General features: G+C 38.2%; 1 protein-coding gene across 4 annotated transcripts in view; it reads right to left on the bottom strand.

The window, feature by feature from the left end:
• Positions 1–24,120, bottom strand: part of lrp8 (low density lipoprotein receptor-related protein 8, apolipoprotein e receptor) — a 163,779-nt gene extending 139,659 nt beyond the window's left edge. For 2 of the 4 annotated variants that reach the window (XM_032571753.1, XM_032571754.1), the window contains exons 1-2: positions 23,905–24,120; positions 22,956–23,081 (exon numbers count right to left, since the gene is read on the bottom strand). In XM_032571753.1, the coding sequence (XP_032427644.1) occupies positions 22,956–23,081; positions 23,905–23,974 (196 nt within the window). In that variant the 5' untranslated portion in view covers positions 23,975–24,120. The remainder of the gene's footprint in view (positions 1–22,955; positions 23,082–23,904) is intronic. The other 2 variants (XM_032571755.1, XM_032571756.1) reach the window with 1 other exon arrangement.
• Positions 24,121–24,374: the final 254 nt, after the last annotated feature.

Below are 24,374 nucleotides of genomic sequence, written 5' to 3'. Positions count from 1 at the left end.
CATTCTTCGTGACAGATGGGCTCCCACAATGGTAGTTCACATGCGGGTGGCCGAAAGTCACAGTTGGATGGAATAACCTTCACACCTCCCAAGATTTTTTGGGTGGGAATGGAAGAGTTCCCTGTGAAACAGGGCAGACTCGAGATCTGTGCTTTGGCAGGATCTGACTGTGTGTTGGAGGACCAAACCAAGCCAACGTGCACGAGAGCTTCAGACAAACAGCCTCTGCAGGGAATTTGTTTTAAATAACATGCAAATTGCTCTGATAAATATGCCTTATTGCAGGATCCAGATAAACAGAGCGGAGAACTAACAATGAATGTAAATTATAAATCAAACTGTAAAATGAGATGGAGAGGAAAGAAACAGATGGGAGCTGCAGAAGGAAAGGACAGTGAAAATGGACACCCTCTTCAGCGCCGTTTTTCACTCGCACTTCTGCGACTAGGCGTTTGGCTCTCAGCTTTTGGGAAAGCCAGTTTTCTACACTCTGCTGTGGTTGGCTCAAAGTTTGCATGATGCATTGAAATGCTGCATGAAGTTCTGGATTGTGTACTGTTAGTGCAATTTATTTAGCTTAATTTGGCAATTTCTAATCATATTTGTACACATTCTGCAGACATTGGTAATTTAAAGAACAGCCCCAACAATCCATTTAAGAAGGTAAACCAGAGATCTACCATATTTCACTGTTTGCTGTGGTAATTAAAGGGTCAGTATTATGTAAAATTGACTTTGTGAGCTTTTCATCATATTATAACCTCATCAAAAACATACCTAGAGAAATATTTTAATCTCCATTGGCAACCATTCAGCTGTCCCCTGTGGGGACCGAGGGCCACCTTCGAGGCAGAGGTCTGTCTTGGAGCTACAGTTTACAAGCTTCTGAGCTTCCGCCTCACAGTGCACATCTAGCCCGCAACTTCCCCACTCAGTTCCTTCAGACTAGTCATCAGCAATTAGCAGACACTTAGTGTAACTGTGCATCAGCTCAGCTCAAGTTAGGAGCCAATTCTCAGAGAGACAGGTTAAAAAATAAAAGTAGCAAGGCTGTGATGACTTCCTTCAGAAAGAGCAGGAGTTTTTAAAGAAACATGCGCGTTTAATTAGAAAGTAAACTTTAATTTAAGTTATATTTGAAATATATAGCAGTTTTATAACAACTGAAGGTAACATTAATACTTATAATACTGCCCCTTTGATAGTTACTTTATCATAGATTTCAGGGTTGAGACTTTTTTTTTTTTACCTCAGTCTTAATTCATAAAAAAGTTCTAACAATAACCTCTGCACTGCCATTGTTCTGTGCATCCTCTTTCTTATCGCCATCATCGGCCATAATTTAACCCTTTTGACCCCATGCCTATTTCCTCCACTTATTCACTCACCTCCTCTATCTTCCCCGTTTTCTGTTGTTCAGTCACTTTGCCAATGAGGAGGAGCAGGAAGAGAAAAGAGAAATGAATCTGGGTCACAGGAGGCCGTGCATCTCAAGTCTCCTCTCTGCCACAATAAAAAGGAAATTGATCTGTGGCTCGCCAGCTCTCCCACTCCCTGAGCTGAGTCCGGGTGCACGCAGACACACAAACACAGGCACACATACAGCTGAGTCAGTCCATGGAAATAGTGTTCATCTGCCTCCTGGATCCATCATCTGTTTTCCAAAAGCAGCAGGTGCGCTCACACTGTGAGTGTAGCACAACACAAACACACACCAGGCCTGTTTTCTACTCGGTTCTTGCTGGTACTCCTTTATATGTGACTGTGTAATTCTGTTTCTCATTTCAAATCCATGCAGTCGCATGAAAGCAATTTACAAAAAAACACAGAACTGCAAACTTGTTAAGTCTACAATCTTCCTGCTGATTTTCTTTTCTACAACTGTAATCCGCATGTGTTGATATACAGCACAACCCAATAATTCAGATTTGTGGAAAAAGAGGGCTCACTATCTAAATCCAGCTCCTTCATTTGTTACTGAGACCTACACAAAATAAAGGAAGATCCAAGATTATTCATGCCCCTGGCAAATTTCGATGTACAAATATTTTCATTAAATCAAGAATTTTGTTTCTAATGAGAGGCATTCGTCAATATATATGAGAAAAAAATAAATATATACTGTATATAAAAAGAGCATCTGTAATTACCCGTTTTTATTCATGTCTTATTTGAAAATTGAGTTATATAATCCATCCTTTCATCCATATACATTTAACTTTACAGACCGATTAGCTCCAGCCGTCATAGGGGGAAATGTAGGATACACCTTGGACAAATCACCAGCTGTATCACAGATCATTTAAGCCCTTCTCAATATTCAAACGGAAAATCTTTTGACATTACAGCAATCAAACCCTTCTTTTAATAACAGACCAGTATTTTGAGTCTTTCCACTTTTATTCTACAAATATATCTTTGGTGATGAGCTCCAGGTCTGGGTTTGGAAGACCTTTCACCATTACCCTAATCATTAACTCCTGCCATAGATTTCCCATGAGGTTTCAGTTGGAAATCTAGTTGAGACACGTTAACTAGATTATAGTACAAAAAGTTTTGATACTTAATGCAGAACAGAATTGCAACATTTCAGTCCAGAAGACCGGGCTCACTCCTGAGGTGTACCTTGATACCAGAACCTTACCCAGATGGTTTCATTTGAGAAGAAACCAATCTTACGTTCTAGATAAGGAAGAAAAAATCAACATGAATGAATAAATGTGGCTAAGAATTAAGAATAAATATGCAAACAATGTCACTTAGAACTAGCCAAGCAAAAGCCTTACCGAGGAAACTTACAGCAACTGTGCCATGAGCGGCGATGAGGAGGAAGCAGGATAGAGAGATCTGCTTCAGCCATGCATCAAAAGAAAAAAAATGTAATCATTTTCTCATTACCACACTTCCTCGGTTAGTTGGGCATATTTGGAGAAAGCAGATTATGTTCTTCGATTGCTTCCTGCATGTCCAAGTCCAATTCTGCCGGAGCTTGCACCAGCCATTCAAACGTGTCAGATTAGTCCACATGTATGATCGGTTCTTTACAGACCCAGTCTTCATTGTGCAGCAAAATGTGTGTTTACATGCAAGTATTAATCATTATTAGCTAGTAAACATAATGTCACATTAACAGTCTCAGACACAGGACTCCTTATAGGCCACAACTAAAGACAAATTCCCCCGAGGGATGCATATATCTCCATAGTTTGGCATGTCTCTCTCCCTCTCTCATCAACGGAGGCTTTAATCAATTAATGCGGAGGTCAAGAGTTTGTGAACAGGCGATATTCAAGCATCCATCTTCAGCTTTGAGTTCACCGACTTTACAATCCTTTAGAGCTAATGACCATCTCTAGCCTTGCATTGTGCTTTATCCCTCCCCCCGCCACATATATATATATATATACACACCCACAAAAGGCAGGAAACTCTTCATCATTGGGACACCACCGGAGCATATGCAGGCGCACACACAAAAAGACTCATTAACCGACACAAATCCATACAGTCTCTTCATCATGGTGACACTAACAGTAGGGAGCGGTTTCCCTCTCACACATGATCATACTTCAAACCAAACCAAAGTCAAATACTGAAACAAAAGGATAAAGATGCAGCAGGACGCATACGGGCTTATTCTGGGGTTTTCTTCAAGCAGGTTTGTGGCATCTTTATCAAAATGTAACATTTCTGGGAAATATCACAAAGATCTTTTAGATCACCAAGTACTCTGGTATGTTTTGTTTCAGTAATGCACTGATCAGGAGTTTGATGGCCCATATGAATTTCCAACTTTCTTTGCCATCTCATTTGCTGACTTAAATTTATTCAGAACTATAGGACTTTTTTGTTGTCATTGTTTTGTCCTGATCATCTTTTGTAAGCTTTTTTGTGTATTTTTTGTATTTCAAAACCAAAATGAGGAAATAATGTTTTAAAGTAAAAGCACTGTTGCAACAATTAGCAACACCATTAATAATTATCCTAAAACTAATGATATCAATAGAATTTTCAAGATTAAGCAATGTGTCAACCTTTAATCAGTTATTCACAATGGATGCAAAAACAAGAAATCACACAAGTAAGATAAATCTGCCATCCATCAGGTGCCGGTAAAAGCTGATTTTAACAAGAAGTACACCAAAGTTGCAGCTAAGATTTTATTTGATCGCTTATGAAACATGTTGAATTTTGAAATAATGACAGCCTTTCAGAAGACAACGCTTAACGCAGCCTTTATATCTGTTATAGATCTTTAAGCGTAATCATAATTGGGTATAATCAGTATCTACACATCAAAGCTGTGCAGAAACCTGACATGAAATAGGCCACAACAGTTAAGATCTACCCTGGCAGTAACCAGTCAAAGCTGGTGGAGAGGAAATTAGATTTTAATAATTGAGTGATTGGTGCATCACATCCGTTTGTATGAATAGAAACTTTAGAAGAAGAGTTATATGTAACCATCTAAAATGTTGATTTGATGTATTTCTGTTAATTTGATTTTGAAAATTGTTCCATGAATTTTCCAAGAAAAAATGTGACATAGCCCTTAAAATGCATCTAATCCGTTATAATATTAAATATTTTCGTTTGAGCCATGGATCATATTGTTGGTGCTTCCCATGACATCACCCAAACTTAGCCTCAGTTAAGATACTGTACATCTCACACTAGGAATTATTTGAAATCAATGCACACAGCAAGCTGCATAGAAAGAACCAGGGGGACTGTCTCTAGGATACTGACAGTTTGTGTCATCAGTAGGCGACACAAACAGCCCATTTATCAACTTAATCAATCTACGGGTGGATCTCTGTCACAGAACAAATGTTAGATTGATTATGGGCGAAAGAGCAGCAAAACTCATCGGTAAACACTCCAAAACACCAGAACTGACATCAATGATCTTGTCTTAAGCTGTCATGGAGTGAAACCTGAATGCAACGACAGACATCCAGGAACACACAGTGACTCTAACGAGTGCACTTTTAGTCGGGAGCGTCAGACTCTGCATTTCTGACTGGCTCCGTTTGCCCCAAAGTAAAACAATGCAATCACATTGCTTCCACACATGAACAACTTTGCCCCCTCAGCAGAGTTCTTGTTGTTGATTAAAAAGCATACATGAGGGGGAGAGGGATGAGACAGGAATAGATTTAAAATCAAGGAAAGAGGAAGAAAAAGAGAGAAGGAGGAAGCGAAAACGACTACCTCAGAAAAGCAACTGCAGTCAGGTATTTAGCCTCTCACCTGCTTTGTGACATCAATACAGACCACAAAGGCTTAGTTTGTTTCTACCTCACTGGTCAAGAATATTCATCCAAGCAGCACAAAACATCCAATATACTGTAACACATTATGCTTTTTAAGTTTGAGCCAAATCTAGCAATATTCCACAAATAGAATAGCATAACCATAAAGTGCAAAGGGAAAACAATATTTAAAATCTACACACTGCTTAGATATTGTGCATTAAAAAAACCCCAAAGGGTATAAATGTGTGTTTACGAAACATATTTGAGTAGTTCTTACAATACACCCTCATTCAATCACAGTTTTACTCAAAAGGTTGACGGCATTTTTACTTTATCGATCCAAGAAGCAATTAAAAGAAACATGAGAGAAAGCACATGATTAAAGATTTATCCGCCCAGGGTACCTGCAGCTCATTCCCTTATACACACACAAACCCACCCCCCCACACACACACCCACGCCGACATACACAGCATCTACTACCGTGACCATCTGGGATGTGGGAAGGAAAGCATTGATCTCATTAAAAAAAACTGACTTTACAGATTGCTGCCGACCCCCCTCTCACAATCCCTCCAATCCCCCTTGCCCACACCGACACACACGCATTCACACACAAATACCCACACATTCATGTGAATATAATTTACTAGGTGAGGCAAAATGTGTCGTTCATTTAAATCAGTTAGCTGCTGGAGGTTACCAACTCCCAGCACATTTCCATCGACTCTCTAGAGATTTGCTGCTAATGTGATAAATTAAGGTCAACATCACAGACTTTGACTTGACTGCAGACACACACCCTGTGACATCTGTGCCACTTTTTGGAAAGTAATAACTTACACAATAGGTGTACTTCTTGTTTTTCCTCATTTATAACAGACTTCACATTCAAATTCTCTAAAAACAGAAAATACTGCCGATAAACAGGGCATGAGATCATCACTAAGTTGTGACTATGAAACTGTGACAGAGCAATAATAGCTTCATGAAACTTGTATTCAATAATGCTCGACATCTATTGTCCCCCTAAATACAAGTGAAAAGAAAAACAATACAGTTGACTTAATTTCAATAACAAGAAACACACATAAATTTAAGTACAATTGAGTTGGTGATTAAATCGCACTTCAACAAATCATAGGCCAATTCCTATAAGATAAATATGACCAAAGCATTTCTTTGTTCCAGTATATTCTGTACTGTATATTGAAAACATTTAATTGTAGCAATAATTAAAGGTTTAAAAAAAAACAAAAAACTGAACATCCTGAGAAAAACAGCTGGATGGGATCAGGCTTCTTACACACCTTTAATAATTGAAGAGTTCAGAAGGTTTTCTTTGACTTATGGTTAAAAACAAATCAGTAAAGGAATGCCACAAGTATTTACCAAACTAATTTGAAAACTAATGAATCAAGTGCTTTTAACTTTATGATTTCAAAAATATTTCTTAACTTGAGCTTTTAATTTTGATTAAATCTCCATAATTAAATCACTAGATTGTGTGAAAACTAAAATATTTCCTTTTTCCATAGAATAAAATGCTTCGTTACCTATAGCTCTTAGTCCTAGAGTCAATTTTTCTTCTTTCTATCCAACACAAATAAAAAAATAATCATGTCACCTTCCATCTCTTGCTGAACTCCCGCTGTTTTTTGCCTTTGCTTCCACATTTTCAACAACTGACATCTTTCTTGTCAAACTTTACATATCAACTCAGCCTTTTAAGTTTGGGGTATGGGGGAAAAATACTGTCTTCCCTCTGGTTTCTTCCCCAGGTGCAAGGTGTGAGTGCGTGATTAGAGATGGATCAATGCATCTCAAGTTTGCTCAGATGAAAACACTCTGAGGCTCTTTGAAGTTTGGAGAGTATCACTCATGCACATATACACACCCAGACGCAAAAATGTCAATGTTTCTTTATGTTGCAAAAGCTGTCCTGAAGGGTAAAAGCATAAATTTCCATCTTCTGACAACATGAATTGAAGTTAAAAGAGGCTTGGTCTTATTTTCAGGATGACATTGTGCTCTTATACCTCTCTAATCTCACAGCAGAGGCAAAAAATGAATAGAATTAATCAAGGAAACTGTGAGGGTTCTTAATTACAGAAGGTGACCTGAGACTGTCCGTTCTTCTTTAAATCTGACATTAAACGTAAAATGGTCATGAATGACAAATTTTTTGGCCTTTACAATGAGACTGAAACTACAGAGGAAACCTCAAAGTCAGGATCAGTGGTTGGGAACCAAAAGCAACACATGTCAAACACTCGCTTTTGAAGAGTGATATCCATCCAACAATTGTTTCAAAAGCCTTCTGTCGAAAAAGAAGGTTTTTATATCCTTATTTACAGAGGAGGATTTAAAGATACCTTGCAAATACATTTATTCTCCTGAGTGTACACTTAGAAAAAAAAGAGAGACAGAAGACTGAGTAGCTATTATAGGGCATGTCTCGGAGGAACAATTTTAAATACTGTTTTACTAATTATTTGGGTTTTCTTGCAACTCTTTGCTAAGTCACTGTAGAAATACTTTTATTTTATACATTTTATGAAAGTCTGAAAGTGGTTGAAATAAAAAAAACTGTTTTGTGTAGTTTCCGACACTTTAAACACTTCCCTATGAGGAGAAAGCAGCAAATCTCAGTGGAAAAGAAGGATGTGTTTCTTTACAGTGACTCATCTTCAGTTATTTTATTTTTTTCTACTGCCAGGTGGATCAATACTCTTTATTTCAACAGAGTCCAACGTCTTCAGCACCAAAGTATGTTTTAACATTATAGCCATGGAGGAACCTGACTGGGAACTTTCATCTTAGTCCAACTTAACCATCTGTGGCTCAAAATTCATGACGTGGCCTAAAATAGCCGTCTGTAACATGTCTTTAGTTATGGAAAATTCATAACAAAAAATAAGCATTAGAAGTACATATATCTCGATCCACCATGGGAGACCTCATAGACAAAATATAAAATGATTTTTAATTGCTATAGCAACCAGGCTGCAGTGATGTGGCATTTCAAAGGACTTGTAGTTTTAGTTAATAGCTGCAAAATAGATTAAAAAAAAAAAAATGATTCTTGATAGGATTCTTTATAATATCCGCCTCAATAATGATCTAATAAAAAACCAGAGTCAACTATAAAGGAGTTATACTGTATGTGCCAACCATACTGTGGTTGACAACAAACTATTTGCTACAGTTTGATAAAGTTTCTGATAGGATGAGGTGAAGTGAAAGAATAACTCCAGAACAAGTTTTGCATTTATTTTACAGAACATCAGTATGCAGGATTCTGGTTTAGGCAGAATAAGGCGATTTTCCACAGAGGATCCGAAGAAAATGGGGTCAGTGATCAATATTAGATTAAAAAAAAGATTTAGATATATGGTAGAGAAATATTCCAGCAGGCCTGCGATGAGAAGACAGTTTTTCTGAGCATTAGGATTAGTATTATATATTGGAAACAGTAAAACTGTGCTACAGACGCATGGGTCCCAGGCATCTTGAAGCCTCATATGACCCAATGTCATCTCTTCTATGAGCTCTACATTTGTAAGAATAATTATTCAGTAATTTTAAATGTATCCCCATAAATCTGATCTTTTCCATTTCCTCTGTTTTTACTGGTGTTTTTTTCAACCTCGGCTAGATTAAATAAAACATGACAGACAGTTCAGGGATGACTTTATCTCCCTTTACTTTAATAAAAACTAATAAAACAAACTGAAAAGAAGAAAAAGTTACCTTAAAAATATCATATTTGTCATTCCCATTAAAGGTCAAAATGACTCCCTGTGGTTCTATGAGACCTTGCAAAGCTATTCATAGCCTCTGAACATTTCTGTGCTACAGTCGCAGGTTATCAGGAGTTTGTATTGGGATTGTAAGAAAAAGCCCAACAAAAACATTGTGAAACTGAAGGAAAATTACACAGATGGTTTTAAAATTATTTAGAAATAAAAATCTGAAAGGTGTGGTGTTCTCATTTAAATGTGACACTCATAAATAAAATCCAGTGCAACCAACTGCTTTCAGAAATGATCCAAGTAATGAAATTATTCCGCCTGTGTTACAGAGAGCATTAGGGAACAAACAGCAACAAGAAGAGTAAGAAACATACCAGATCGGTCGGACTGGTTTACTAGCATGGACCAGTTTAAAGTCCGGTTAAAAAGCATGCAAAACTTTGAACTTTTCAAAACGCAAAATAAGTATAGCACAGTGGCAAACCTAATGAGACATGTCCACCCACCTAAATAGACAAGCCACATAGATCAGAAAGCAGCATACAACCACTTTCTGCTGGTATATTCAATGAAATCCCACCGAAATAAATTGAGGTTTGCAGCTGTAACAAAAAATAAATAAATAAATGAGTATGAACAAAAATATTTCAAGGCACAGCGGGGTTTTTCAACCTCAGCAGTTAAAGTGTTCACTTTAGATCTTTAGGGATTAAAGAAGGTCAGGCATTACAAAAAATATTTTCGATATGAGTCCCAGATCTTTTTATTTACGTGGATCAAAGGAACTGAAAACTTGACTTTATACTTGATGATGGGAATCAGCAGTCTAACATTTACAAGTGCTCTGATGTTCACCTTCAAAGTAGAATGCACAGGTACAAATATAAAGGGATCTCCATCCAGAGACTGTCGGGAGTTAATTAAGCTGTCTGATCACTTATGAAAGCATTGCCACTCAACAGAAATGGAAGCAAAGCAGTCTAGTCAGTGCAAAAAGTGGTGGAATAAATCCAAAAAAAAGAGGAGAGAACATCACAGTCACTACAACATGGGCCAATTATACTTAACTGCCTTCTTTCACAACTGGGTCAGTGGGTCTTTCTCAGTAAAACGAGTGCATGTGTGGTCTGAATGGTTTGGTTTCCACATGTGAGAGTACTCAGCAAAATATCCCAAGAAGCAATGCTCTTAATGCATCCAGTGGAGACAGATATTTGCTTTGCAAACTTAGGTTTAAATCAGGAGACTACACAAAGAATAACCTTCTATTACTTCTATTAAATTAATCATATTTTAAAAAGTACTGGGGTAGACACTCCAATAGGGGAGAATCAAATATTCTATACAGTAATTAAATATAATACTAATAAATAAAAATGTATTAAAGTCTCTTGCGGTTCAAATCCTCCTGATAACGCCAAAGAGGCTCTTTCAATATGCCCTGTGAAATAGCAGTTCCCACAGCCTGTTTCCTTTGAATGCAATCTCCTTTTGAGAGATTACTTTGAGGGATTAGATGTTGCATCTTCAAACGTAGTTATGGAATTTACTCTTAGTGGCACCTGAGTGCAGCAGAGTAGAAATTCAAACACATCAAGCAATGTGAAGTGACAAATAAACCACCAGTTATGGAGTCCCAGCATCAACAATATTCTTAAACTAAAGATTTACCCATCTACAGTATTCTGGATTCCTCAACTGCGTTTTAGTGCAATCATCCCTGAAGAAGTGGTCAGGTTCTCATATGGGAGTAACAAAACAAAAAGCGAGGACATTTTTAGAAGTAAAATTTAAAGTAAAGAATATTTCAAATAGCATATTTGTGTTTGCTGTAAATTGTTGTTTTGATAAAACGGTTACAAAAAAATTCCATGCGCTCTAGTTTAGCTGTCAACCAATTGATCTGATAACAGAATAAAAACATCAGTACCGAAAGGAATTTATTCAGTGGGGAAGTTCTGTATCCAACATTGTGATGAGTGCACATGGATGCTAGAAGGCAGAAAATGGTCAGATCTGCCTAACTCTGTCCAACTGCTTAATGAACTTTGAAGCTCTTCTTGAACACTTTAATAAAACCGTCCCAGAGGAAATATCTCAACAACCATATGTCTAGATATGCAAGTTAGTCTCTACAATGAGACCAAATCACTTGCAAAATCCCCAATAGATGTATTGTTTGAACTATCAAGAATTTACAGTATTTTATTAATTTTGATTTGAAAACTACATGTAAAAGTCATAATTTTACCAAGAATCTTTTACAAGCAAAACAGACCAAGAGTAGAGGTTTTTTTTTCCTCTTCTAATCCGAGTGTTTTACACCAGAGGGTCTGCAGTCCATTTGCTGGATACAAAATAAAAAGAAGATGAAGCCACACATTATACAAGTTGCAAGAAAAAAGAAACACCACATACTGAGGGAAATAGTGAGGCTGAATTGTGTTGGGGTACCAGCACTTTATGTCTTTTTAAAAAGTGATGCAATCAATGAAAGAATAAGAAGAGTGTTAATACATCAAAAGACATCAAACACTCACAGGTCAGTGATCAATCAATATGACAAACCGGGATCATGCAATAATCAAGGAGCATCAAGAAACTCTTCTATATGAAACGGAGAGACTGTTACTTTCAAGATTCACTTGTTATTTCTATGCTAGTGGTGAGATATGAAAATTGATGGAACTAAAAAATGTGCACCCATTAGTACCTCAATGTTGCTTGTAAATGTAGTAAAAGAAACATTTGCTTAACATAGGTCTTATGTAGAATTCAGATTTGGTCCTCTGAGCCCGATGTTGGAAAACTCCTGAACTAAAGCGTGATTACCTATAACCAGGCCTTAAATTAGGTTATGGTCATCTAAAGCTTTCAACTAATCATTTTAAACTTGGAAGGTTTCTTAAAGTCAAATTCCTAAAAAAGGTCCTCCGATCGGATAGGCATTAAACACAAAAGGATAAAGCAGATGCATGCAGGGTCACAGCACTATTCTTCGTGTTCACAAAGAACAAAAAAACACCAATACATTTGGTTTTTAAGTGTGTGTTTGTGAGAGCTTGGTGGCCCCCTAGGCTCCATTGAGAAGGCGTCACCCTGCTTCCAAACATTCAAGCTCTCAGTCCAATGATGCACGGCAGGGTATGGGGGTGCGTAGAGTGAGAAATCTGTCACTGGTCAAACACACAATGACCACATGGCTGCAAAAAGACCGAAAGGAAGGGAGGTCTGACCCTGAGCACTAATGGCATGCTGCAAACTTGATCGATTCCATTTAAGCACATTTTTTTCTATATAGATTACTTTCATATATTTGGCTCCTTTAAGCAACATCTTTAAAACAAGCCTTTCCAAAGCCAATCAAACCGGACCAATGTCTGGCATTGCATCTCAGATCTTGAGACCCCTGATAATGCTACAGCACATTAATGCTACTTTTTACTTCAAGAACACCAATAATCTTCTCATGATAACTCAGAGAGGGAGCACTCTGCAACAGATGATCAGAAAAGCCACTGCACATTTTCCCTACAGATCAGAAGAGAAAATAGTGGTCATTTCCATTCCTCCATCATTTTTCTTTAATCTCCCATCAGAGGCTTCATTTCAGCGGTGTCAGAACAGAGTCATAATGAAGCACACGCCAGGTGGATGTATTACACTGGTAATGTGAAAATGTTGAAAATATAGACTGTGCTTGTGTGTGAGTGTGCATAATTTTGTGTCACAACCGTCTCCTTTTGATAACTAGCGCTGCTGAGCAGGAGCAACATCATCAAAGAGAGACTCACCTCTCCGGCACCTCGTTCCAACATCCTGCAATGAATGACAAACAAAATCCCCTAAAGGTAAAAAATGATCCGTTCCCAGGCTTAGAAGCTGGAGAGGGTTGTGTACGAAAGAGATGTGTTGTGTGAAATCAACATTAACAGCTTCATTTAAAGGCAAGCTGGAGGAAAAGCTGCAAACGGAGAAATGTGGCAAGACATGAAAATGTTTTTTTAAGCACATTCTCCAAAACAGTCAGGTCAGGTCCAATGTTACTCTACAAGCAGCAGAATGACAAAAAGTCAAAGCAATAGTTTGTACAACAAAATCAAATGTCCTTCAACACGTTTACCAATTTGCCAACATCTTCTGGAAACTTGGACTTAATTTGTTTGGGAAGACATTATTCAGATCTGTAATGCCTCATGTCAAAGAAAAAAAATGCTTTCTGCTTCACAAAGCTCACTCTTTTAAAGACTTGTCATGAGAGGGTAATTTTTTATACTCAAGATAAAAAGAAAACCATCATTTGGTATTATTGTCCCATTTTAGGCAACCATAACCTAAAAAATAAGCTACATCAACTGTGACTCATGTATTGTTAAACTTGGAGGCATGATAATATTGTGCTATTAGTTATCATTTTTACTATAAAGGAATAATTATTGAACATTCACTTTAAACTTGTTCCAAAAAATACAACATAATCATGAGACGTAATCCTCTATGCAAAAATAATCAACTAGGTATATTACCGTATATCATTAACTCATAAGCCAGTTAAGGAAATAAAGGGTTATGATGTCAATCATTCTACAGCAAAAATGAAAATTCCTTTTCCGTAATCAATAATGTTAACTGTATATCATAACATATTTTGTGAAAATTAAATCCAACATTCTCCCATCTAGAAAAATGCAGACTTTTCTTTTAAAATGTATTTCTATATCTTTGTTACATCTAGTGCTGAGATAGAAAATTGAGATCTTAATCTAGCATTCACTTTCTGAATGCTGAGTTTTTTCTGACTTCTTCAAAAATGTTGCACCATCTTTTTTGTGTCAGCAGGTGTTGGAATAGAAAATATATTTTTTCTCTCTCTCTGAAAAAGAAACCATGTTGCACAGACACGTGCACAAAATTTAAAACTCCAGCTGCTTTACTTTCGTGGTCACAGCAAGTGGGGGAAAAAAAACATATTGATGCAATAGTAGAAAAAAAATGGGGATGTAATGAATTAAGCAACAAAATATAAAATGGAAATAGAAGAGAATGCACAGAGGAAGAAGGGGAGAATAAAACCAAACTTTTTATAAAACTTTTTAAACACAATGAACTCGCAGCGGTATCGCAGTGTAAACCCAGCAGCCTGGTATTAGCAGTTATGTTTTATTCATCGGCGTTCTTACTTGTCATTTAATGTGCCGCTCTCTAACTACATGCAGCAGGCAACAGAGCACAAGGTGAAAAACAGGATTACAGCAACTGTAAATAATAAAAATGGAAGCCGAGCAGATATTCGGTTAATCTGAGTTGGGGATTAGCGTGATGATACCCCGTCACATGCCGCAGATTGGGGGAGGGGCCTCGATAACGGAGCAACACAAGCACCCAGCCAACGCCAAGCTTAATGTGCGCAGTTAGGGAAAGAGGATTGTAGTATTATCAAAGTTTGACTTTGAACTGCGAGTGACTTTGCAGCAGAGGCAAACAAACCCAGGTGTCAAAAACAAAGTAATTCTGTCAAAGGGGTGCTGAACAGAAGGAGGAGGGAAGATAATGCAAAAAAGAGAAACAAAAGCTTTTGTTTATTAGGAAAGTTTCCTTAGTGTGTTAAAGCCACTTTGGAACTTCCTCCAACTCACTCACTCACTGTTCACTGATTATTCTGAATAATCTTGAATAATTTCTGCCATCTCTTCTGTATTTTGATGTTTTTAAAGAGCAGTTGCAGATGTGTTCAGTTTTTTTGCAGCTCCCCAGGTTGACAAGAAGTACCAAGTTATGGCTTAATAAATAAAGCATCTGGACTGACTGTGGCATCAGTAACAGTTGAGTCACTGTTCTTGATCGAATGACTCAGATGCTGGGAAAAATGATTAGATGCTGCAGCTAATTCTCAAAAGTTAAATCAAGGAGGAGGAACACTTGAACAGAGTTGTTATTTTTTATGTTCAATAAAGTAATCTGTGTGATTCCTCCAAACAGCTGATCAGCAGCCAATTTAAATGGCTGCTGCTGTGTGCCTGCTCATTTAAGTGGCTACAGGAGCTCAGACCTATCTGTGCTAAAAGTGATACCAACAGGTTCTGAAAGTCTGACCAATTTAGTTTTCTTAATAGCAGAACCGTCCAGAAAAGCACCAGGGAGGTAAGTCACATACAACAGAGACATCTTCAGTTGCCTTTAGATTATTAAGGTGTGCATGTGTCAAAGTGGCTTACGCGGGAAGATGAGAAGAAAAAGAGGTGTAGGCCAATAAATGAGCAAGAAAGACAAACAGATGGAGACACAGAGGAAAAAGAGTCAGAGTAAATGCCTCAGGCCAGCACTGACCTCAGCTAAAATTACCCTGCTGTCGTTTTGCTCCGCTGCGCCCAACACCTACTCAGCACACCGGCTAATGTTCTCTTGTAGAGCATGGTGCACCGTGTCATAAAGGTGGAAACCAGGAAAATTTTGGACCTTTTCTCCATCAGTGCAGCAGGGACACCTTGTCTTCTTCTTTAGATGTCTGATGTACATGAAATTCAGGTATTGACAAGATTTTTTTTTTCCCCTCCCCAATTAGTATTTTGTTATAATTATTGATTCAGTTTTTTGTTTTTATCAGTAATTCTGAAAACAAAAATAGAGGCACATTACATGTGGTCAAAGGAAGATAGTCTTTAACTGCAGGACATATTGATTTACAATCACCATCGCAACATCAATTTTTGCTAAATTGCAATTGGAAGGGACGGCTTAGAAGCAATATTTCATTGGAGATAATATTTCAAGTGTCACATATTTAGACTCACTAATATATCTGACCAGTTGGCTGGTCTCCAAATGCCCTTCATAGACATCATAGGAATATTTTTAGTGGCCGAGATGCTCAAGATTACAGACATTGGGTGGGGGAAAGTAAAAATACAAATATTCAGGATGATTTGAGTGAATACTAAGCAATGCTGTCATCACAATATTATGTTGTCTTTTGATATCAGATATCAACATATGATATCAAGCAGCCCTAACAATAAGTATACAACAGATTTCTATGTAGAGGACAATGAATAATAATATGTCCAATGCAGAATTGTTTATGCTGACAAAAGTGGGTTTTTTCAGCCTGAAAATGTACTTTGGCTACTCAATTCATGCTGTTCATTTTTCACTGACATCCAGCCTATTCACAAACTTTAATTGTCTTTGCTTCATCAAATCATTTCTAAATGTCAGCATGCGTTACAAAAAAAGTGTATCTTGTTTCTTTCCACAATTAATCATCTCCTGCAGTGTTTCTCAACCCTGCTCCTCAGAGCACAGTGAACGTTTTAGACGTTTCCCCACTTTAACACACCTGATTCAGATGATTGAAGTTCAGCGAAAGCCTTCTAATCAGCCATCAACTGAAATCAGGTGTGTTAAAGCAGGGAACCACCTAACATCCAGGGCAGTGTGCCTCAATGACCAGGGCTGCAAAACACTGATTTAGTCTAACAGCAAACTGGAATAAAAACAAGTTAAACAAAAAGAACAACATTAAGGAGGAAATTGCAAATGAAACATATTTCTTTAGAAACATGATCTACAAGCATGTCTTGCATAATGTATCAGTGAGATACCGTATTTCTGAACAAACTGAAAACATTAAAAACTCAGAATCCCACCGAGATTTAGAAATCCCAAAGCACCGAAGTGGGACATTTTTCTCTGGAGACTACATCAGTGCTGATGTATGCTACAAACATATATGCACCCAGACAGAGTACTTCAACTATTAAATGTTGCAGTTTAAACCTTCACACAAAGGTATGAAATGAAGCATGAAAGTATCTGGCTGAATCCAATTTCATAATTTCCTCCTTCCTATAACCTGTACCTACAATAAGTGGGGATTTGGGGAAATTCTTCCCTGATGAACTGGCTAAACGTTTTGGCTTTTAAAGCACATTTTAGCTTCCCATTGCAATACAATATATAAAGATGGTTCACAAAAACAAATACAGCACATATATTTCTTAAAATAGATATATTTTACTATTAGAAAAACTGCTTTAATGTTCAGAAAACTTTTGCAGGTCTTTTGAATTATTTAACTGATGAGAGTGACAATATTTTATTTCACTTTTTTTCCCATCTGTAAAGCTTTCTGAAATGAGCAACGGAAGCCATTGAACATTTTCACAATATTAAATTTTTTGAATACATTTCTTTAAAAGAGCTTCTTTCATGTTTCTATCTACCTTCATTCTAAAAACCATTTCACTGAGGATGAAATTCACTAACTTTTGAGTCCAACTCCCTCAATAACAGTGTCCACACACAGGAGTGTTGATTTCAAAGTGACATGGAAGCTTTTAGTAGTAGAGTGCATTCACTGATCTGATTGGCTATTGACTGAGTATGTCACCAACTCTTTTCTCTGTGCATCTCTAATCTAAAAAAGGATACAGAACTTTGTGATTTCACCAGACAAAGTCTCTTTTGAAAAACTTTTTTTTTTTTGCCTTTTATGTTTCACATTCTTTTCAAATAGCACAGAAAAAAGCCCACTGAATACTCCTCTGAAGGCTTGATAACTGTTAACATGGCATGCTAACGCTGGTTTACAAAACTTATTAGCTTTTTGATGGTGCATCCGCCTCTTGTGGAGGATTCTAATTTCATACTTGCTGACACCAACCAGTACTTGTTGTCACTTCAATTTAAGAGTCATTGTTAAGCTTATGATTAGGGGTTACCCCAGGAAAAGGCAGCTTGGTTCGGTGCAGCGCATCATGTACCTCGTCCCTCTGACCTCACATTCAATTTACATTTCTGGCCCCAGCTGTAACAGTCTGGGCGTGTGCATGTGTGTGTCAGCAGGTGACCAACATGTGAGCCTGCAGGCTTGTGTGTGTGTGCCTTTAACGCCTAAAACGCTTCCCTGCAGTCTCTTATAACATTATCATGTGTGTGTCTTTGTGTGAGGAGGGTGGTGTGTGTTTGTGTGTGAGAGAAAGGCTGATCTCTCTCACACACCCACACACATACAAACACATGGCAGCAGCGTGAAATGCGTTGTGATGTCTTCTCTATGGGAAGTTGGTCTCAGACTGAAGCTGAGACGCTCCCCATCTAAGACTCATTGTCTTGCTGTGACACACAAACACACGTGTGCACGCCCGCACACAACAGCTCAACAACATTTTTCCCACCCTGAGGTATTGAGTTTGTGCCCCACTGCTTTTAGCTGTTTTGCAATCCTTGATTTTGCAGGTTCGTAAAGGGTTCAAGACTTAAGGAGTTGGTGTTTTTTACTAAGTGCATGTTATGATTTAGGGTTAAAACTTTCGGAAGCTTTAGCTGGCCTCTGACTAAAGCTTTGACAGATTAATATTCAGACACAGAATAAAGCAACAACTGTACTTGTATAACACCTTTGCACAAAGTATTTTCAAGGCTGATCCCTGGGACATTTGGAAACCTTCACAGTTGTTTTAATGGTGGATCGACAGAATTTGCAGGCTATTTTTCTGTGGGGTTTTAGCACTAAAAGTGCTTCTACAGCACAAGTAATATATTTTTTTTATTCTTGGGAAAGCCAACATCAGGCCACCAGCCTTCTAAATTGCAGAAGACTGTTGTGGGCTTCAGTATTGTCCTTTAACCTACTGTTACATTTTCTCACAAAACACTCTGTCCTTTTCCTCCAACTTCACAATAAATGAATATAATTACAATGTTTGGGAGGAAAGCTTGTTGAGATATGGAAACCAGACTTAATCAAATGTTAGATTTTTTTTTCCACACAAAATTTATGTCATATCTGGCTTTTTAATTATCTCAAGTAGATGTAGTGGGAAACTGCTGAATGGCTACCTGCTCAGTATGAAAGAATGAACACTGAGCAGAGCAGAGGTGTGTTGGCATTTGATTGGAAAATAAATAGATCCTATCCTATGTAAGACAGAAAATATGATTATAAATACTTAACAGCCCTCAAAAAATGTGATCCAAGACGCAAAAAGGACTTTTGCTTAATAGTGAACACCACCGACTAAAAGACCATCACAATCATTTTGTTATGTTATTCTGGTCACATTTATGGAAAACTCCATCAAATCACATGTATACAAACTGCTTGATCAAGGCTGCTATCCAAAAGAGAAGGACATACCAATTCAAGAAAGATATGACAACTTAAGTTTATGATTATTGTGATGCTATAATGCAGAATTATTTTGTATTTTTATCCTATTTAGCTCCAGTGTGAACAGGTATGCAACCTTCTTCTCAAATACGATTCCACAACCTAAATATAGGCCATGAAGAACCTAAAGGAAACGGACAGTTCCTATGTTTAAGCATACATGTGAGTAGGAGTACAGTATTTAGCCACAAAGACAGCACAAACGCACCAAAAACCATGACCACCATCACCACTTTACTGTCTCCCAGGGAAACAAGAGGCATGTTGAGAATGAAGTAGCGGAGAGAGGAGAAGGAAAATGAAAGACTTAAACAGCAGAATAATGAACACAAAATGACCATTTTAAATGTACTTCTTTACAAGGATGGTAGGACGATACTTCAGGAGAAACCTAACAGAGTACTCTAGAAGCTTGTTAACTTATTCTGACATACTAATCTTGTTATAATAAATGGCCCAACAGAATACAGTAAAGGCCTAAGAAGTACAACAAATACAACAGAAATCCCTCTAAGTAGAACATAAAAATAGGGAGTCTACATTAGAAATATACACTATACAATATATGATCTCATCTTCTGATCTTAATGTATTTCACTCCTAGTTTTCGTCACTCTTTAAAAACAAGTACAAAACTACTCTCTCTAGTCACAAATGAGTGTTTGAAAAAAAATCCTTGCCATTTCTGTCTATCTTTCAAATTTGAAATAAAGATTAGAAACAGACAAATAAGTGCTGGTAGGATAAAAGCAATGGCCACTTCCCCCGCTCATTTTGGCCTGTTTTTTTTCTATCTTTGGAAATTCTCCAGAAACGCTTGTTCCCATTTTCTTCACATCATTTCTGCTCTACACATCTTGCTTCTCCCAGTCAAATTTGTCCCATCTTTTCTCCGCCTCCCTCTCCTGTTCAGCCTCCACCCCCTCTCCGCAGAGCTCTTGCTGGTGATATTTGGTTTTAGGGAGGGGGCACAGCGGCAGTGCTGGCATCTGTTCGAAGGCCTGGCGTCTTGCCAGTCACCAAGAATCACAGCAGCAGCCAGAGTCATGCTGTTGGATTTATCTCCAACCAACCTGTCAGCTGATGCTCTTTGTGGATCTGAGGCGAGTGGCCGCAACCTTTTTGGCCTTGGCACTGTCAAGGTGAAGCAATAAATGATTTAAAAATGGCACAAGAGAGTCGATTATTGGACACTAGAATGCAGGGGAAATGAGACAGCCTTTTAGGAAGAGACACTTTCACAGACTAAGAGCTGGTGCCTTCAAAAAAAAGAATGACACCAGGTAGCAAGGGAGAGAGGGAACAATAGGGGAAACGTACATAAAGGCAGAGACTGAGAAGATGAAGTGATTCAGAGAGTGAGAGCAAACCCAAGAGAGAAGCATACCCACATCTGAAGCTTACAAGATATGTAGCAAAGAGAGTGAAGAGAGATGAAAGTCACAGACCTCATTTCCACCACAGACAAAATGTCTCTCTGTAAAGAACAGTGGATGACCTTGTGGTTTAAGGTACATTTCTTACATTCTCTCTGAGCAACACTTACACCAAGCAAAACCAACAACACCTGTTAGACAGAAGGCAAGCTCTTTAAAAGCTCATTCTACCTCACCTCCAGCATTGTCCACTATCAAGAAACTCAAATCTCTGGAGTCACAGAGACGCAGTCAGAATTCTTATTCTTTGAGGGTTTAGCACGTCAAGAAAGCAAGATGAGGAACCATGTGGCCTTCATTGTAAGTAATTAACCATCTAACAACAAATACAACCACTTTTAAATCTCCTTCAATGACCAATTTATGATCATACCACAAATACCGGTCTTGTTCTTAATTCAGCTTAAGAGAGAAAAACCAAGGTTTCAATTATTTCTACCCTTTGGTGAATTTCAAATATTTCATTGTTTACACGTGAAAGTGATTAAGCATTTTAAATTCTGGCCAAGGAATTGGTTGAGTAGATGTATCGAGTTATATGAGATTTTTAAAAAGTTACTTCATATGGCAAAGTGCTCTTAATGAGATGCTAGGGAAAGTGAGCAATGTTTTCTCCATCTTTGTGGAGCATAAAGTAATGCAGGGCTGCCCCTCCCACACCTGTTGTTGTTCACTGCTGTCTAAAACAAGGCTTTTTTTTTATTTACAAGCAAGACAAAGCTGTGAATGTTTCTGGAAGCCTGGTAAAAATCAGTGTCTTGTTATATTCTTTGCTTCTGTACAGAGGATCTGGATCCTTGATGACTGAGAAAAGATTGCTTGTGGACTCTATGGAAATTTTAAACAACTGTGTCGGATTTTACCCAATCGCGGACATTACAGCATTGCTTACGGCTGTGATGTGCTAGCTCAATGAAACTTTGCAGAAGTTGTGTGTGTTGTAAGAACCTCTTTGGGTAAAAAGGGCCACAACATTTCTGCCAGCAATGAAATGTGTTATACATTCCTCTTGCTCTGACTTTAACTGCTCAAAATTTGGAGGAGTGGCCAACACAGACTGAATGGTTTCGATCACTTCCTCCGTTACCATTGCCAATATTGACTACAATTGTAAAGCAGCGCAGAAAATTTATGTTATCGTTCAAAACTCTTTTTGTTCGCTGATTGACCCGGTTGAAATTCAACCAGAGAAATCAAGCTTAACGGGAGAAATTCAAGATGGAGCACTGAAGGGAGATGAGAATTAAATGGAATTGCACAGGAAAGCAATGGCCAGGCTATATTTCAAGAGACAGAGAGCACAGGCAGTTATGGTGCGAGATCTTAAGGAGCACCACCAGTTACTCTCATTAAAGATAAGAGTACTTTGAAACCAGTTAAGAACCAGTTGAAACCAGTTAAGAAGTCAACAACAGGATACCAACCAGAGCAGATAGACTGATCAGCTCATCATAAATGTGTTGCAATATTAAGGACAGAATGGCATATCTCCATTCACTTGGAAATTACTACTAAATTCAATGGGTGTTCATTCCATTTTTTTAAATCTGTGCATCAAAAATCACGTAATAAATAATATTAGAAATATGAGTTTAACACTAATCATAAGCATTAGATATTTTGGCAGTAGTTGTAAAAAACTTAATTTTTTCATTTCATTTTTCACGTTAATATTTTTGCTGTAAATGATTGTATAGACACTGCAAAACCATGAAACAATTATCATATGCAAATCGCATACCATTCCACACTTATTAACTTCTCAACCTATACAAAGATAACCCTGAGACACCACAAAAAGCAGCCATATCTAATAAATTGGAGAAAACCAGGCCCACATGACTCAGTATTAATTGTTATGACACATTATTCTGCAATCTAATCCGTGAGTCTCAGACATGGCATAATCTCTAAAGCAGTTTTAGTTTATATGCAATGCATTTGTAAGCCTGATTTCACCTATCTAACTCCATACATCAACAGCAGCATAGGGTTAATAACTAAACAAGCATAAAAACCACATGTAATGTTAGTTAAGGCCCCAAATCCGCTTTACTGAGGATCTGAATTAGTAAGTACAAAAAAAAATTCCTTTGGTCATGTGACTTTTGATCCTGGATGAGAGGTTTGTGCTGAAAGGGGACTTCCAAAGAGCCCTGAAGAACAAAAATAAAGTGTGTATTCTCAGTCCAGGTTCGCTCATTAAAGCCAGCACTCATGAGCTGCAAACTATGGGATTCACACATTCAAATGAAAGCTCATATTGAACACAACAAGAGTAGAGAATTATAAAATAACAATGCAAGTGTGAATGTAGAAACTCTGGGCTACTTACGACAGTTCTCCTCGTCGCTGCTGTCTGAACAGTCATTGTCATCATCACATCTCCAGAGGCTTGGGATGCACACTCCGCTCTTGCACTGAAACTGCCCTATTTCACACTCTGACTCGGTATGAGTTCCTGTGGTGTCAGAAAACAGCAGCTTGTCAGGTTGTTTTTTTGGTTTGGTGGTATTCAAATTTCAGATTAAGAAACTGATTCTGAAATGTGCTCGGGGGTTGGTTAAAGGTCATTTTAAATTTACTGACATTTCTCAAACTTCAAGAAGTTAACTAATAAAGTAGGAACAACCTGCACAAAGTAACCTATTTTTGAGCATGGAATGAGAAAAAGCCTCTTTTGGTGTAACATCCAGATCCAATCAATATTGAAGTATTACTTCCAGTAATGCAGTCTGCTCATGAATGGCTCGCCGGTTCTTCCAATATGTTGACTTTAGTGCAACAATGAGTGCCTACCACGGGTGCTGTGCTGGCATTTAAACGGATCTGTTTAGGTTGATGTGTTTTGCAGTAATTTAGCAACTGCAGCGTAAACATTAAAAACAAAGCATTTACAGCCAGCACTTTGCTGATCACATCCCCGCAGGCATGCAGGCGTACTCTGGCTACAGTCTCAACATCAGCCGTTTGCTTGCATGTGCTGCTTCCACTCACTGTCACCTCGTGTCACCTGTGTTAACGCTCACACAACCTGACGAAAGTGACAATGAAGATTGTAATCTCCTGAATACGTGTAGCAGCGCAAGTATCTATCGGAGGCATTAGCGCTGCTCTAATAATCAGACGGACCACTTTGACAGGCGAGTCGTTTCGAGGAAGGTAGCGGTCCCCCCCCTCCACCCACACTGTCCCCAAGACTTCCTCCCTCCTGAATCCGGAGAAACGCTACTGCTACGATGCAAATCCCCCCCCCATCACCTCCGAGCCAATAAGTGGCTTACCTTTAGCGTGGCCGCTGAGCTCCATGAGTAACAAATGTAGAAGCACGAGCTTTCCGACGCCGGTCCACATCTTTAGATCCTGGACGATCTGCGGATGTGATCATGCAAAGTGAGGTGATCTCCAGCTCCAGCCCGTCTGCGGCGGCTCTGTGCTCCTCTCTGTGGCTCAGCTCGGGAGCGTGTGAGCCCGATCAGCCCCGGCTCGCTGCTATAGTGAGTGACGCTTATGGGCGGGATAGCGAGTGATGGTTGTTTGCGGTTATAATACCAGGAAGGAAAAAAAAAAAAAGAAGCGCTACATTGTCTGGTTGTTAACCAGGAAGAGAAGTGCTGAGTCACTCTTTTGGTAACACATCACCAGTAGTTATTCTCTGAACATGAATGTGAGAAAGTAAAAGAAAAAAAAATCAACTTTGTGGAACGAATACAGGTGGATCTAAATAAATTAGGAAACTAGAAAGTCAAGTTAT

The sequence above is a fragment of the Xiphophorus hellerii genome, chromosome 9 (assembly GCF_003331165.1).
Source record: "Xiphophorus hellerii strain 12219 chromosome 9, Xiphophorus_hellerii-4.1, whole genome shotgun sequence".
In the NCBI taxonomy this organism is placed as follows: domain Eukaryota; kingdom Metazoa; phylum Chordata; class Actinopteri; order Cyprinodontiformes; family Poeciliidae; genus Xiphophorus; species Xiphophorus hellerii.
Note: the sequence above shows the minus strand (reverse complement) of the source record. Positions and strands in the feature narration are given on the sequence as shown.